Here is an 18,118-nt window from a genome sequence, read left to right on the forward strand (position 1 = left end):
CCAGCACTGAGTGCTCCATCTTGTTCAAGGGTATCACTGCCAAGTGCCTTGGTGAAATCCAGATATGCTATTTTTCATTCTCCTACTTTAAACAATATACTAACTCTGTTAACGTGAGGAAATAAGATTAGGTTCACCAGGCTTCTTCTTAGTGAATTCATTCTGATGATTATTGCATTCCTGTAAACTCAAAAATTATCCTTTTTATAATCTCTTCTCAAATTTTTCTTGGGCTTGAAGACAAATTCCCCATTCTACACAGTGTGTAGACTCTACCTTTATCCCCTTTTTTTGAAAATCAGGATTACTTTTGCTTATAGCCAGTCTCTTTCTTTTTGCCCTAAAATTCTCTTGATTTTAAGCTACATGAGGGCAAAGACCTCCTGGTCTTCTTTGTACACCCCAGAGTGCCGAGCACAGCATCTTCCACTCAGTACTTTCAACTTAAACCCTGTGAAAATAGTTATGACTGAAAATACTATTAATATATGGTTGCTGCAAATCTTCAGAAGTAGGCTTAATCTAATCCAAAGACTTTCAATTTATAGGGATGATCTGGTTGAGAGCAAAACTCAGATTTTTATGTAAGTCCATTATGTAAGTCCACTCCTCTGTGGTGTTAACAGTTACTGTAATGGCCAACCATCCATCTGCTCATGACACTTAGAAGTAGGAATCTCTTAATGGTAACTCCATGATCTAAAAGAATTAATCTTCCTTCCAAAGGAGTCTGATTTGTAATGCCACTGAAATAGCTAGGCACTAAGAAAATCCAAGTTAACCAATCTTTCATCCCACAAATATTTAATGGAACACATTTGAGCACGGTCCGCAAATTCTTAGTTATTTCTGCTTCCTTTCAAGAAATGGAGCTTAATTCCCTTCCCCCTTGGGTGTGGGATGGACTTAGTGACTTGTTTCTAAATTAGAGAATGTGGTGGAAGTGATGGTATGTGACTTTTGAGGCTAGGTCATAAAAGGCATCGTGGCTTCCTTCTTTCTGTTTCTCTTGGATCACCTGCTCTGGAGGCAGCCAGCTGCCATGTTGTGAGAACACTCAAGCAATTTCACATGGTGAGGAAACGAGGCCACCTGCCAACAGCTGACAAGCCAAGAGCCATGTGAATGAGCATCTTGGAGGCAGATCCTCAGCCTCAGTTAAGGCTTCAGAAGACTGCAGCCCTGGCCAATATCTTAACCACAACCTCATGAGAGTTACTAACCATCTAGCTAAGCTAAGCTGCTCCTGAATCCCTGATCCATAGAAACTATGAGATAATACATGCTTATTGTGTTAAATTGCCGAGTTTTAGGGTCATCTGTTACACAGCCATAGATAACTAATACAAACACAAATTCAGAATTTTCGCTTACCTTGTAGTATTGTAAAATTCTTGATGAGCTGACCATGCTTGGAGTCCACCAGCTTCATTTCTTCCATAATCACTGATAAGTTGGCCACTTCAGTGTCCAACCTCGACCTCATCAAATCTTGTTGCATCCTGAGAGAAACAGAATCCAAACGGATGTTGGCCAGTGTGTTATTCAAGGAGGTCAGATCATCCGTGTGTTTGGTCAGCGTATCCGTGCACGTGGTCCTGACTTCATTCAGGTTGCTGGTCAGTGTCCGTAGGTAGTGGGCCGTGTAGCTAATGTTGCTAATGATGTTCACAATGTCGGTCTCAAAGAGCTGGAAGCGCTCCTCCAGCTGGCTGAACTTGACAGCCGTTCTGTTCTCTGCATCCCTGTGTACATCCTGCAGATCTTTCAGGTTCTGCTCATTGGCTTGGGAGGCCGTAGTGATGTTGTCCATCTGCCCTGCAAAGGAGCTGAGCTGGCTGTTCATGTCCTCCAGGGTGTCATTGTTGGCTTTGGCCAAGGCAGAGTTATTGGCAGCCAGCGTCTGCAGGCTCTGCACTTTCTCCTTCAGCCAATCCGTGTCCTTCTTGGCTTGAAGGAAAACCTGCTGCAGGTTCTGGAAGTCATTCTTGATTCGCTGGATTGCCTGGCTTGTGTCATCCAAAGAGCGCTGCAGATTTGTGATGAGGTTCCTTTGCTGCACCTGGGTCAGGTTCAGGTTGTTGAGGTTCATGATGACCACGTTGTGAGAATACATCTGGCTCTGCAGGTTGCCCTGAAGCACACTCGTGTCTTGCTGCAGGTTTGTGACATAGCCGTTATATGCCTGGAGGGTTTTGTTTACAGTGGTGATGAGGAAGGAGTTATTCTCCAAAGTTTCTTTCAGCTGACTCTGCTGGTCCACCAGCGCATCCCCGCTCGCCTGTAACTTCTCCAGCGTATCTCTGTTCTTGCTAGTCTTTTCTGTAATCTCACGAAGTTGCTGACGCAGATCCAGAATGTCTGACCTGAAGGTGGAGAGTTCTGAGTTGGTGCTGAGAGCTTTCTTCCCAGTTTGGTCCCCTGGAATAAGACACGTGTGTTACTCAGATTGGTGGGATGGAGAAGTGTTCGGGTGAGGTCACAGATCCCAGAGACCTAACTGGGATGTGCTCTATTTCATACATAAAACTTGTGGGATATGCAGACTGCACTGCAGTAGTAAAATCCATATCTCTGTTAATTCCTCAGAAATTGGAAAGGCTACTGAGTACTAGGACAGACTAACTTGGGTGAACACTTATCTCAAAGGAGGGGGAATTTGCCTGATTCTAGAGCACTGGGAAGGACGTCAAGAAGGCAATAACCTTCTGTTTAATTCATCAAAATTCCTTTTTAAAAAATTGAAAAAAATCACAGGATAAGAATAGGCTGGGATCTTTTATTTTTTTTAATTAATTTCTACAAATTTTTATGAAGTTTAAAATATTTCAAATAGGAATTTACTGAGTATTTCATAAAAGAGCTTTTAATAAAGGGTATTTGTGGTTCTTTTGGATCAGGATTTGTCTTCAGGTTTTATGTGGCACATAATAGTGTTTTCTGGGGAGCAGAATTCAACTCCAAAATTGGTCCTTAACTTTAAAATTTTAAAGTCTTTGAATTAAATCATGAGGAAAGATTCAACACACAACATGAAAGTTTAAAGTCTTTCTGGGTGAATGTGAATTTAGAGCCATGTCATTCTAAAAAGCTGTGGTCATTTACATAGAGTTGAGTTAGAGGATTCAACTTAATAGTTCACCCTCGTTGCAGATTACCTAATTTTTTCAGGTCGCTTTCCACTGCTGTGAGCTTGTCATCATAGGTTTGGCGAGATGTCTCCATGCCACCTGTAACACTGTCCATTTTCTCTACAACTAAGATTTGGAAATCAATGGATTAATACACACACCTGCCCATATTTTATCTTTCAGTTTCAACAAGAGAGCATTTCATTACAGAATAAAGGAAACAGAGTGAAAGAAAAAGAGTATAAAAGAAATCAAATATAGGGAAAAAGCCATTCTTTTAGAAAAATAAGTAACGTACTTGTCGTAAACCCCGGTGGTAGTTTACTTGGTTGAGAACTGTATGTTCTTAAAAGCTGTTCTCAGTTCTGTATTGGCTTGGAGATTTTAGAAACTGTATGGAACTCATTAAATACTTTTTGTATTATAGAAATCCTCAATCTGTGTTATTTTTTATATTAACTTCCATAGGTGGAGGCATAACACAAAATTTTGTCACTTATCAGACTCCCTACCATTCTTGGTAGGTGTAACTCGATTATATGGAAGGAGATTCCATGGCAAAGAAAATCTAGCTCAAGTCTATACATAAAGTTGTTGTAAAAGGGATGCAAAGTCAAGGGTGTTTGCTACTCTCTGTCATGAGTTCATCACTGAGGCTTGAAAATCTGCTTCTCCGTAGTGACAAGTGAATCTTTATCAGTTCCCAAGAAGATGCCTAAGTGGGTTTACAAATAATAATTTACTAAGAAGACTTTTTTCCCAGCATTTTCCTGATTGTACATGATAGGGAAAGTTAGTGATGCAGTGTTAAAGCCACTGTCATTATTCGTTCTCAGAAGGCAGTAATTGTCCATGGTTATGAATTTAAGTTTACCATTCTAAAATGTCTGGGAATTGTCTCCTAAGGCAAAAGAAACAACAGCAAAAATGACAAATGGGACCTAATTAAACTTAAAAGCTTTAGCACAGCAAAGGAAACCAGTGACAAAATGAAAAGACAACATACTGAATGAGAGAAAATATTTGGAAATTATATGACCCATAGGGGTTAAAATCCAAAATATATAAACAGCTCATACAGCTCAATATCAATAAAACAAACATGCCAATTAAAAAACGGGCAGATTGGGCTTCCCTGGTGGTGCAGTGGTTGAGAGTCCGCCTGCCGATGCAGGGGACACAGGTTCACGCCCCGGTCCGGGAAGATCCCACATGCCGCGGAGTGGCTGGGCCCATGAGCCACGGCCGCTGAGCGTGCGCGTCCGGAGCCTGTGCTCCGCAATGGGAGAGGCCACAACAGTGAGAGGCCCGCGTACAGCCAAAAAAAAAACCAAAAAACAAACGGGCAGATTTATTATACAAACACCAAACTTACTGAATTATACTTTATTGTAATTTAAAATAGAGAATGAATATGTAACATATATGTATACACACACACACACATATATATATATATATATTTTTTAAATTGATTTATGGCATCCTCGATGCTTCCCTGAATTCCAAAGTTGCAGTGTCAGACTCACTTTTATCTATTTCCTTCTCTTTATACCAGCCTTCATCTTTCGTATTATTGGAATAAAAATATCCAGGTCACTAAACTCTAGTCTATAAAGGAGAAAACTCTTACTCTCCCTAACAGTGATCCATCCTATGTCATAATCTCTTTCATCTTCTACCTTCTCTAATATTGTACCTCTTCATATAAATGGAAACCTGATTCCTTCCCAATAACACCACTTCCCTGGAGGTCCTCCCTAGTGGGGACTGTAGGTATTGACATAATTGTTTGCCTCTGGCACATCTTGATCCTTATCTTTGAAATATCTTTTAACCCTTTCCTCCTTTTGAAATCAGCATCACCCAATTTTACTTTACTTTTCTATCTTTGAGGCTATAAACCACAGAACTTCAAGACATGGTGTACCTTCTCTCTGATTTCAGCATCTTTTTCTTCTCATCCTTTCAATGCAACATTTCTTGAGACTTCAGTGTTTCCCTATTCATCTGGAATGGACGCATTTCAACAACTGTCTCTTGTTCCTTACAACTCAAGCCATGTCATTGTAACTCATCTTCCAGGAGATCCCCACCACCACCAAAAAAAATCCAACCAACCAACCAAACAAACAAAAAAACAGGCAGAAGATCTGAACAGACATTTTTCCAAAGAAGATATGCAGATGGCCAACAGGTATGTGAAAAAAATGCTCAACATCGTTAATCATCAGAGAAATGCAAATCAAAACCACAATGAGATATCCCCTTGATATCTCATATCTCATTTACACCTTGACAGGTGTAAACCTGTCAGAATGGCTATCCTCAAAGTCTACAAATAACAAATGTTGGCAAGGATATGGAGAAAAGGGAACCCTACTACACTCTTGGTGAAAGTGCAAATTGGTGCAACTACTATGAAAAACAGTAAGGAGGTTCCTCAAAAAACTAAAAACAGAACTACCATGTGTCCAGTGATTCCACTGCTGGGTATATATATGAAGAAAATGAAAACACTAATTCGAAAAGATACATGCATCCCAATGTTCACAACAGCATTATTTTACAATAGCCAAGATATGGAATCAACCTAAGTGACCATCAACAAAAGAATGGCTAAAGAAGATGTGGTATGTGTGTGTATATATATATATCTATCTCTCTATATATATACATATATATACAATGGAATATGACTCATCCATAAAAAAAGAATGAAATTCTGCTATTTGCAACAACATGGAGGGACCTGAGGGGTATCGTGTTTAGTGAAATAAGTCAGACAGAGAAAGACAAATACTGTATATCACCTATATGTGGAATCTAAAAAAATAAAACAAACGAATATATATATACAAAACAGAAACAGACTCACAGGTATAGAGAACTAATGTTTACCAGTGGGGAGACGGGAGGGGAGAGGGGCAAGATAGGGATTAAGAGATACAAACTATGTATAAAGTAAATAAGTAACAAGGATATATTGTACAGCACAGGGAAATATAGCCATTATTTTGTAATAACTTTAAAAGGAGTATAACCTATAAAAAAAATTGAGTCACTATGCTGTACACCTGAAAATCAACTATACTTCAATAAAAAAATAAAGATAGAAAAAGATAAAGTGTACTAAGTGAAAAAATAAATGTCAAATAAGAGTATATCCCTCCAGAAGTAACTCCTGTGAGATCCAACCTCTAGCAGCTTGGGATCAAGTCTGACTGTCCCTCTTGGTATTGATAGCTTTTTAAAAAATAATGACTAATTTTTTAAGCATGAATATGTTTTATATATTACTTATCAGCCAATGGACCCAGTCTATTTTATTCAGCAAGCGTTCCACCCACGTGGGACTGCGTGAGAAGATTCTCCAGGCTCCCATCAGGAAGCAGAAGTATGTTCCCACGCGTGGAGAAGCTGGAGAAGCTCGTCGTGCTCTATCTCAAGCTTCTATATAGTCTGGTCATAATGAAATGTGTGCTTTGCACCAAACGCTCTTTCTCCCCCAAGCCTTTCCATGCATGCTTCTCCCCACCTAGAATGTTCTTCCCTGGCCTCTTCCCCAAGCTAAGCCCTCCTTGCTCTTCAAGACTCAGCTGGTCACGTCCTGTGGGAAATCTTTGCTGAAGTTTATGTTGCAGGGGTCTCTCTCCCGATTATAGGACTCTCGTCACTGTGTTGTCATGGTTTCCCTACTCTAAGACCCTTTAGGGCAGGACAATTTGTGTTGGTTTTATCTCCAGCTCTTAGCTCAGTGTGTGGCGCGTAGTAGGTATTCATCACATACTTATTCATTACACCGTTTATTTAAATAAATGAGAATCTGCCTGCTGGCTGCTGAGGCCTGTGGAAAAAATCGACTGAGCTAGAGGTTATGCAAACAAACGTATAAACCAACCAATGCAGGGAGGCCTCGACACTGGCAATGAGTATGGCATTTAGTTGAATAATTATCGTTTTTTTTAAGATGACTATATAAACACAGAAGTACAGTTATAATAATCTGAGGGTTGTCTGATAGGCATGCACATTCCTAAATCCCTGGAAAATGGGAAGAACAAAATGTTTCATCTGCATTTTAGCAAAGCTACCCTTTAAAAAAAAAAAAAACGAATGTTTACAAGTTTAGGTTCAGTTTTGATCCTCAAATCAAACACATGCCTCAGTCTGTCCTCAAACCACACACAGGATCTTAAGTCCTGACCTTTTTTCCTGGAAGCCAAAGAAACCTCTGAATATGCTGACAGGCAGTCATTTTCTACCCTCTCTAATTTTTCTTCCATTTTACTTTTTAAAAACACAGAACTGTCGTAGACAGCTAATTCAGGTTTGTATAGAGTAAAAGGAATAAATACATTCATGAAAAAAAACCAAAAACCTGTTAGGTTTCTCTTTGGTGCTAGGAAACTCTTTGCCCCGCCCACAAGGATTATGAATTGGTTACATGCACCACTGCCTGTGTGTCTGTGTTTAAAAACAGAGGATCTGGGTATAAAGCTGCAGACTTGAGGGCTGCAAAACTGGCAGCTTGCTAACTGCTTTAAAATACTAGACTGATGGAGATCCAGAAGTAACACTTGCTGTAATAGCACATAGCATTTTCGCTGGTTTTTTTACTCTTAACTCATTAGCACAAATTCTCTGTCAGGAAAATAGTGGCAGACCATCCTCTCTGACCCTGGAAACTCCCCATCTTTGGAGGGAGACCTCAGTTTGTAGATTGTTCTCATATGGGGAAAACGAACATGAAACACAGAAGGGTCACGAGCAGTCTGTTTTTTCACAGGCTCCCCTTTATTGGAAAGTGTTTCTTGACAGATTTTTTCTTCAAAGTATCATTGCTTTAGGTGTCATATCTGAAGTGTTGCCCTTCTTTAAGTACCCAAAACTCAATTCTCTAGGATCATCTGACAATAATACCTTTTCTATAAAAGCATGTTGGTATCATTCCTTGGCCTGGGCCACTGACCTCCTTCTCCCTCATCTGGATTCCACCCGTCCTTTAAGGTCTACTCCAAATCTCACCAGCCCATCGTGCTAAGCCTTGCCTGATGATCTGATTCCACACCAATGGACCCTTTATCTGAATGGCAATAAAAACAGCCTCTGTGGATTGCCTACTCTTTGCAAGGTGCACTGCATCGTCACTGCAGTTAATCCTTATGACTGCTGTTTTACAGATGAAAAAAATTGAGGCTCAGAGATGTTCAGTAACTTGTCCAGAGTCACAAAGCTTATTATTTTTAATTTTGGGGGGGGGTAAAAATCTACACTTTACTTTTTAAATTTTAAAATGTTTATTATTTTTTTGGCCACACGGCATGCAGGATCTTAGTTCCCTGACCAGGGATTGAAGCCACGCCCCCTGCAGTGTAAGTGCGGGGTCTTAAACATTGGACCACCAGGGAAGTCCCTCACACAGCTTATAAGTGACTAAGTGGGATACCAGGCCAGGAGATCTAACTCTAAAATCCATGCTTGCTCTATAATTCCACATTGCCTTTCATCCAGTATTTCTTTTTCCTAAATATGGTTTCTTCCAAGAAAAGTCCCTTCAGGGGAAGGACTATGTCTTCTTTATCTTCCCTTTACAGTCATCAACCTCAGATGTTTACCAAGTATCTGCCAGGTTTGTGGCCCAGAGCTGGACATGGAGGATCCAAGAGAGGTAGCTCATGGCCCAGGCCTTGGGGACAGGGAACAAGAGCAGAGCACAGAGCTCCTGCCAGGTGCTCATGAGGGTCTGTACCAGCCTGATTGTGGTCCTGAGAAACACGCCCCCTGCTGGTACCTGGGACTTCCCAGTAATACCAGTTATGCTCCTTCGTGATGTAATAAAGACATTTCTACCTTGAACACTATTTCATATTTCATTCCAAAAATACAGAAGATCTGGTTATAGGGTGTTATCGTGGATTCTGACAACAGCTACACAGTGTGATCTGATGCACATCTGAAAGCCTACTTATCCAGCTGTAACTGCCACCTTGGCAGAGCCGAGCAAGGCAGACATTTATGACTAGGAATGTTGCATCAGAGGAGGTTCTTACTGAAAAAGGTTCAGATGTCTGTCTTTCATCTTTATCCTAATTCCCTTAAGGTAGATGCCTGCTGGGCAGGACCACAGACTAGGATTTTCCTGTTCAGGGAATGTTCTGGAGGAAAAATGACCCACTGAATTTAGGAGGTGGCTTCTGTCATGGAAGCTTCACTGACCGATGATAAAGAGTCCAGGACAGAGGGTGCACCAAGCTGTAACTGTCTGAGAATGTGCTTTCTGTAAAGTGGCTGACATGCCTCATTGTCACAGCCAGTGTACTGACCTGTCTGGGTGACTCAGCAATCCTCTGACTTGATCAGCAAATTCTCTGGAAGGAGCTTAAGTTACATCCTAACTTGTAGCTGCATAAGTGACATAAAAGGAGAACAGTTTTGAGGAAAACACCATGGAATTGCCTTTGCAAACTCTGATAAATAAAGGAGTTTCTATTTTATTTCCTTCCAACTTCTCCTCCAGAGAAACCTCTTTTTCACTGAATATTCTTTTTTGTTTCTTTCTTCCCTTTTTTTTTTTTTTTTAAGTGGAGCGAGTTCCTCCAGACTTCAAAGGGAGATGTGTGAAGGGAGAACTTATCTTTCTGCCTCTTACCATGTTGGGTCACCAGAATCTTATCAGCAAGAAAGAGGAATCACTGTTCAAATAAAGAGAAAACACATCTGGAAAATATCAGCATTTTAGCTCATTAAGGCTGTGTTTAAAGACAAAAATTGCATGTTGTGTTACCTTATTTTTGTCATTAGAAGCCTGAGGGATGGGGACCCTGAAGGAGGAAAAGAGGGGCCTCCAACTTGTCTCACTCCCTCAATCTCTTCGCCCTTCATTCTGGCGAGATACACCCCAGAGCAGGCCAAGTAATCTTCAGGATTTTAAGCTTCTAGGTAGGGCCTTGAGTTGCAGCAATTGGCTTAGAGGTCCCTGGGCATTGATTGACTGCCTTTATAGAAGTCGGCCCTAATCTACAATTCAACCATCCAACTATCCATCCATCTTCTCATTAATTCATTCAGTAAACTTTATTGGGTAACTATTACGTACTATGAGCCAGGTGCTAGTGGGAGATATGATAAATAAAAGATAGTCTCTTGTCTTCGTGGAGCTTACGGTTTGGGTGGTGAGACAGACCCATTGGCCATAACGATATAGTGTGACAGGGGCTAAGAGTAAAAAAGGATGCCATGGGGACCAGCAGGAGGGCACCCAACTCAGCTTTCAGGGGCTTCTTGCGGTACATGTGTCTGAGGGAGACATGAAGGGAAAGAAGAGAAAATCATAAAGAGAAAGGTGGAGAACAGGGAAAAGGCGTTCCGGGTGAATGGACCAGCCCACACAAATATGCCAGAGCCGAGAAGGGCTTTCTACTGTCATAAGAATGGAGGAAATATCTGTACTTTAAAAATAAACAAAGCCCCCTATTTTGTATCTTTCTGTATATTTCTTAAGGCATAAAGATCCTAGACCATATCTTTTTGCAGAGGTAAAAATGCCAAAATACCATACAGAGCTATTTCTTCAAACCTTTCTCATCTCTTTTTACTTTCATATCACACAGTGCTGAGCCCTAAAGATACCTATTAAATGACTGTTTGATTTCAAGCATCTCCTTTATCTGAGTTCACTAGGAAAAGCTGTCAAGTGAGTAATGACCTAAATGACCCAGTAAAAGAAGACAACCAGGCTGAATTACCTGGGACATAAAACACCTTCCTTTTCCCCACTAGGTTTCCTCCCCCCCCTCCCTCTGTCCAGCCCCGCCATGATTTAATAGCATTTCTTAACACTTGCTCTGTTAATCCTAGGTTAGATTAACTCATCGCAAATGGATAGAATGACCTGGTAATTTTCCAAACTTCCATTGCCCAAGTTCATCAGTCAGCCCACTACAGGATGCGCACAATTTTCCATGGAAATAGCCTTAAAAGTGGACTTAACAAGCCCTGACTATACTGAGTATTTTTTAACATGTTTTTCCATTCTCATAGCTAGAGCTGTAAAAACGCAGTTATGAAGAAGCAAAGAACAGAAAGATTCAGCCACTCGCTACTGGGACCAATCTTAGGACAGGTGGCTCAGTTACATCATCTTTGCTCATCGCAATCACCTTGAAGAGTGGCATTACTATTGCCATTTTACAGATAAGAAATCAGAAACACCAAGGGGTTATGATTCATACCCAGGTTACACAGCCATGCAGAGGATTTAGCGTGATGCCCGGCACGCCAGCGAGCACTTAATAAACATTCACAATTGCATTACAAATGGTGGACTCAACAACTGGACCGGGACCGTCTGGCTCCAAAGCCCATTCTTATTCCAGTACATTGTTTTCTCAGGAAACCGATAAACACTGGGAGAGCAGTGGGAGGAGTTACAAGCTGGAGGGAATTCACCTTGCATCCTTCTGTCCCCAGGTCAAGTCTATGGGGCAGGGAACAGAGAAGGGAACATGTGGGAATTCTCCACTGTTAATCTGTCAGTGCTGAGCGAAGGCAGAGCGAAGATCAACAGACCCCACGTCTGCCTCTTGCTGAAACCAGACATCACATCTATCTCGCATGTCTCTGTGAGGCTTCCATGGCTGTTTTCTTTTCTTTTTTTTTAGATAAATAAATAAACTTATTTAGGGCTGTGTTGGGTCTTCGTTGCTGCACACAGGCTTTCTCTAGTTGCAGCGAGCTTGCGGTGCATGGGCTCCTCACAGGCTCTAGAGCGCAGGCTCAGTAGTTGTGGCACACGGGTTTAGTTGCTCCACAGCATGTGGGATCTTCTCGGACCAGGTCTCGAACCTGTGTCCCCTGCATTGGCAGGCGGATTCTTAACCACTGCGCCACCAGGGAAGTCCCCCATGGCTGTTTTCTATAAAAGGGGTTACATAGTTTGTGATTCTGAATCAGGGCGCCTTCTACCTGCGGTGTCTGGAATGGGGGGTGGGGGGGACCAACCCACTTTGCAGATCTGGAGGATTCAGGCAAAAATCCTCCACTGACCTTAAACCATACATGTTGAAAGAATGCCTGATGTGTCATAAAGTACAGTTGAGGTGGTGGTGCCACCTCTGTGTTTAATTTCTACAGGGTGGTATTTTTATGGGGGTATATAAACAGTGACCACAGTAAATGTGCTGAAGAGAAACAAAAGGGAATTAATTGGCCAGTTCCTAGGTGAAGTAAGTCGTATCTCTTGGAGGTCTTATCCTCTGTCAATACAGTTTTCCCATGTGCTGACTCCAGGGTTTTCGTGGGGCCTCTTAGAGATAAGATGGAAAAAGATAGAGGAAGAGGGAGTATTTGGAAATAAGTAGGAAAAAGCAACAAAGAGGAAAAAATTTTATAACTCATAGAGGACCATGATTATGGTTGAAATGACTCAAAAGGAATTGCTACTTCTCTCCTTTCAGGTCCCACAGCTACAAGAAGCTCAAGACACAAAGATGGAGCTTAAGATGTTTAAGTTTTGTTGGCAAGAGTTATATTAATGAAATACTTCACACTTGCCAATGTACTTGTTTTTTCAGGCTTAAATTAATGAAAGAAAACTTGCTATTTGGAAGGAAAAAGGAAAGAGTACTTACCTTTGTATCCCAAAATGGCTACTGTGATTGTTAACAAGGCACACAAAATGTATAATAATATGATAGAAAACTTCAGTGCCCAGTTATTTTTACATTTGGTACATTGTGTTCCTTCCTGAATACCTGTAAGAAAAGTCAAATCTTAATAATAGTAACCAAAAACACATTTCAAAAGTATCTTTTTGCATTTTGGTTCAAATACTATAACTAAGAATGTAGTTTTTACACATGCCCTACTATAGGATGAGTGGTATTTTAAAATTAAACATACTTGAACAACACAAGCACTTTAAATCTCGCCATTATATTATTATAAATGTATTTAACGACTTGAAAATAGAGAACTTTGTCTCATAGAACAGTTTCAAGATAGCATTCCATTATGATAATTATAATTTCAATAAAGATCTCTATATGACAAGAGATTTAAAACACCCAAATCTACTTGTGTCAGCCATTATTGGACCTACAGTAATTCAGACACAAACAACAACAAAAAAATTGTGACTGGGGCTTCCCTGGTGGCACAGTGATTGAGAGTCTGCCTGCCAATGCAGGGGACACGGGTTCGTGCCCCAGTCCGGGAAGATCCCACATGCCGCGGAGCGGCTGGGCCTGTGAGCCATGGCCGCTGAGCCTGTGCGTCCAGAGCCTGTGCTCCGCAACAGGAGAGGGCACAACAGTGAGAGAACCACGCACAGCAAAAAAAAAAAAAAAAAAAAAATTGTGACTTGTCCCTTGATGTTTGTTTCATTGGTGTGCTCGAGCTAGTTCCTACTGGCTTGCAAGAGTCAATTGTCAAATTTGTAGGAATTTTGGGAACCGGTTGTTAAACAGTTGGCAGCTTGAAATCAACCCTGGAGGGAGTATTTACACCATGGAAATTGGCAAACACAGCAAATGATGCCCTCCCACACCCTCAATTGCTTTACCAGCATGCCACTAGCTATACTGTACTATAACCTATAGCAGAAAATATAGGTAATTTTATGATTAAAATGCTCCATATATAACCATCTTTGTACATTACATATATACAGAAAACAGACACTGACCCTTAAGTTATCACAGTGATTTAAATAACAACTAGGGAACAACCAGAAAAAACAGACATTTTTGATGAGAGCAGGTAAATTTTTAGTGCTCACAGCTGAACTTTTTGAAAAACATTCTAGTCTAAGTGGTAAACCACCAACACTTCTGCAAGTGACTCCAGAAACTAACCCATTAAAAAGGAACTTGCCATCGGACTGATGAGAAACACAGAAGACATAGACTCTTGACATTTTAATGTGAAAATCACATTGTAAGGAGTATCGCGAGAGTCTTCCTTTCCCTATGTGTGTCTTACTAATAGCGTCTCCCAGGAGCAATAGCATGTAAAGGACTGATCTTCTATGATTGTGCTCAATAACTTTTGATGGGTAAATTGTGAAGATTAAGCCACAGCTGAAGTTTCTCTCCTTTGGTTTGTAATTTTACGCATTGTGCCCTTCTTCGGTGAAAAGAGTCCTTCAGCTGTGTTTAATGCAAAATGATGAGAGAAACAGTATAGAACAATGACTCAAATTAAGTTTCAGGGTTTAACCAATCTCTCCAGTGTTCTGGGCTATACACCCAAGGGGAGGGGGCTCAATCTGTCTGTTCCATGACTTAGAGCAATGATTCTCAAACTCCACGGTGCACTGGATTCACTCGAAAGGCTTGTTGAAACATAGCCTTTCTAATTCAGGAAGTCTGAGAAGGCACCTGAGAATCTGGATTTCTAACAAGTTCCCAGGGGCTGTGATGCTGCTGGTCTGGCCGCCATGCTTTAGAACAGTGCTTCTCAAACCGTCAAGTGCTTACAAATCACATTTTTGAAATGGAGATCCTGATTCAGCAGGTCTGAAGCAGGAGCTAAAATTCTGTATTTCTAAAAAGGTCCAGGAGATGCTTCGTTGGAGGAACACATTTTGAGGAGCTACGGTTTGTTGTAGAAGATGGTCATATGCTGGATCAACCTTGGTTAGCCAATTCCTTGAAGGTAAAGCTGTAAAGTCAGACTTATTGATCAAACAGACCTAGAGTTAATCAGCTTCGCAGCATCACAGTTTTCTCATTTCTTTGACTCCTTTTCCTTTCCATCCTCCTCCTTCCACTGCCACCTGGATGTTTCAGTGCCATCGCTCGTGTCCAAAACTGACCTTGGTACTAGCCCTGCCAAACCAGATCTCCAGCTTTCACTCAACTTTTTTATTTCCATCCAACCTAAATACTCCTACCATCCCAATCCCCCAGGTGGTCAAACTCAGACACCTTGAAGTCTTCTCTTATACTTATTCTCTAACTCAACAGGTCATCAGACCCTGCTAATCTTCCTGCGGATATTTTTGTCATGATCATCTCATCCACAGTTTACTGATGTTCGCTTACTGCCTACACTGTGCCAGACTCTAATACGGGTACTTTACATCACCTTTAATTCATATAATAACGCTTCAAGATGGCATGGTAGTGAGAGCTGAAATGACATCCCATAGACATCATAGCCAGGATTCGAACTTGGGCCTGTCTGACTCCAATCGTCATGACATCTCCCCTACGACACGGTGCCTCTCTGGTCAAGCTTTCCTATCCATTTCCACTGCCACCATCCTAGTGTGAGATCTGATCTCAGTGGAAGATTCCTCTTCCATTCCCACTGGAATCCAGCCTCACCTCACCCTGTAACAAAATACTGCTGACCTCATGATGATGCCAAAAAGAAAAAAACAAAAACAAAGAAAACTTTCAATCGTTCACCCTTAACTAAAGGATGTGCGCGTGCACGCACGCACGCACACGCGCACACGCACACACACCTGCTCGTAAGCTCTCTATAATCTGGCAGTTTAAAATGAAACAAAGACCCCTTATATCCAGTTAGAGTGAGCATAGTTTTGGAGTTGGGAGTGGGGGAAGCACAGGTAGACCCAGAGATATGCCACATCTCATGTTCAGAAAGCAATTAACTTGCTTTGGTGGTAATTGTAAAACACAGAAGGAGGATAGACCCAGGGATGCTGTGCAAAGATTGGATGACACTTTTATAGTTGATGGAGGGTTTCATTCCTTTTGGATTTGGGGACTGCGGTGGGTGAACTCTTTACGCCTCTGCAGGGCGATTTCTTTCATTCCGTTAGAAGAGCCTCAGAAGATTTGGTCAGAGGGCAGGTGATGACAGATAACAGAATTTGGGGCTAGAGCATTGCTTAGAGGTCATCCGGTCAAGTATCATTGTGTTACTGATGTGGAGAGTGAGGCCGGCGAGGTAAAGCAGAATCAGAAGGAACGTGCCCTGACATCCAGTGCGGGGGTCCTTTCCTCCCCTTCTCACCATGCGTGCTGGCGCTGTGTTTGCCACTGGACATCTTCTGCATGTGGTCTTCATGCAGATCTGCTCCCAGACAGTTGTCACTGCTTCACAGGCTGAAGAACAAGGGTCACTTCCTAGTGACACGCATTTCTCGTTGCTGACTCTGTCAGCATTTAACCAATATCAGATGGCACCGCCTGGTCTCCCGTCCTACTTGACACAATTTCTCCGTCTTGTTTTTTCTCCCTCCCAAGACTTATTTTTCATAAGAATTCTGTTTTATCTTTCCCTCTCTGCCCTCCACTGGGAGGACATCTGGCCAAACATACAGATGCCTACTACAAAGAGACCCTGCTGGCTCACGTAGCTGGGGGACCCCCTCCTCCTTGAACCTAGATGGTCACAAAAAACATTCAAGAGAGACATCCCCCTGTTACCAGCCTTTGTAGTGTTTGTTTTCTTAGCATTACTTTCCAGAGACGGGGGACTCTGTTCCCATTGCGAGGGGCCGGTAGGAAGGGCAGGGAATGGATCTGCAAGGCTGCAGATAAGAGATTCTAGGTCAGGAAGTGAAGCAGTTTGCCCCTCACCACCGAGAGAGCCAGCTTATCACAAAACCTGGCCCAAACGGCACATCTACAATTCAGCAGGCCACAGGCAGAACGTGCCTGCAGGACCCATGCCCTCCCATGGGTTACCCCTCCTGCTCTATCCCCACTGAACTCAATGCTTGGCTTGTGTTCTGAATGCATTTTCCAGTGTCCAAGTCTTTATTATACAAAAAACATTGGGGAGGCCAAAGGAAGCCAGAATCACTCTGGTTAACTCCTTGAGTATTCTACAAAGTTCAGAATAGGCTGATAATTTGGTCCCATCCCCAGTGTGCAAACTCAAAGTTCCCTGTGTTGCCCTGCTTCCAATAACACGTTTTAAGTAAGAAGATGGGGGTCAGTGCGGCCGCCGATCAGGGTATGGTGAGCTAGTTGGAGAGAATAAGCGAGAAACACTGCAGGAATGACAGTGCAGAAGGCCAGAAAAATTCACCAGCAAAGAGAATTCCTTTCTGCTGTGGTTCTCCATAAAGAGCCCTCCCAAGCTCTGTGGTCCTGGCCCCAATACAGTCTGTTTTGCCAATCATTTTGGAAAACAAAAGAGTCTCCTTCACTATCATATTTTTCTACCATCACCAAAAGAGGGCTCTCTGTTAACATGGATGCGTGCTGATCAGCGCCCTTCCTCCGTAAGTGAAGGCTGGCGCTGTGGGCGAGTGCACGGCGCTTTCGGGCTGTCTTAATTATCATAAATGTCCAGAGCTCAGTGGTGTTGCCATAAAGATCATGTTACCATAGAGAAGCTTCAAAAAGCTGGTAGACTGCAAAATCCAGAAAACCACAGGTTTTGATCTGAGTTTTGCAGTGACCTTTTCATGTGGTTTTTTAATAGTTATTAATCTACTGCCTGGTGGCATATATTCCCATAAGCCCATGAGAATGATTTGGCTCTAACGGTAAAACTGATGATTCAAATACATTCCTATCATTAAAATGCCCTCAAAAGCAACAAAACAGTAAGAGTTAACATCCTAGTTAGTTATTTGGATGTTGTGCAACATCACTAGAACAGAAGTTAAATACATAAAACACTTTATCCCACAAATAATTGGTTTTTCCTTATTATAAAGGCTATTTACTAAATGATGGGATATGGATTTATTTAGTATTTTTTAAAAAGTATTAATGAGTATTTAGTTCCCCAAATACAAATCCCAGCCCTGGACAACTTATTATGCCAAGTTTCTTAAATAATGTAGAGAATCATGGTAACAGAAAGACGACAAGAATTAAAAATAAAATCACTTTCTGTGTAAAATAAATGAAGCCTCACAGCATCGCTATATTCATAAAGATGCATTCAAACCAGAAAAATGATTTAGAAGAGTTTTATGAATTTGAACTCTTCAGCATTCATCCTGAGCTTATATTAATATTCTGCACATTTACCAAAGGTATAGTTTCTTT

The 18,118-nt window shown here is 41.6% G+C and overlaps 1 protein-coding gene across 1 annotated transcript in view; it reads right to left on the minus strand.

Annotated features, from left to right (window-relative positions):
- COLEC12 (collectin subfamily member 12) overlaps nt 1-16,164 on the minus strand; it is a 48,715-nt gene extending 32,551 nt beyond the window's left edge. Inside the window, exons 1-4 of the mRNA XM_029218013.1 lie at nt 16,122-16,164; nt 12,764-12,886; nt 3,159-3,257; nt 1,375-2,421 (exon numbers count right to left, since the gene is read on the minus strand). Coding sequence (XP_029073846.1) covers nt 1,375-2,421; nt 3,159-3,257; nt 12,764-12,886; nt 16,122-16,164 — 1,312 coding nt within the window. The remainder of the gene's footprint in view (nt 1-1,374; nt 2,422-3,158; nt 3,258-12,763; nt 12,887-16,121) is intronic.
- Between the last annotated feature and the right edge of the window lie 1,954 nt (nt 16,165-18,118).

Source organism: Monodon monoceros, unplaced genomic scaffold, assembly GCF_005190385.1.
Source record: "Monodon monoceros isolate NGI ecotype Baffin Bay Population unplaced genomic scaffold, NGI_Narwhal_1 Super_Scaffold_1, whole genome shotgun sequence".
In the NCBI taxonomy this organism is placed as follows: domain Eukaryota; kingdom Metazoa; phylum Chordata; class Mammalia; order Artiodactyla; family Monodontidae; genus Monodon; species Monodon monoceros.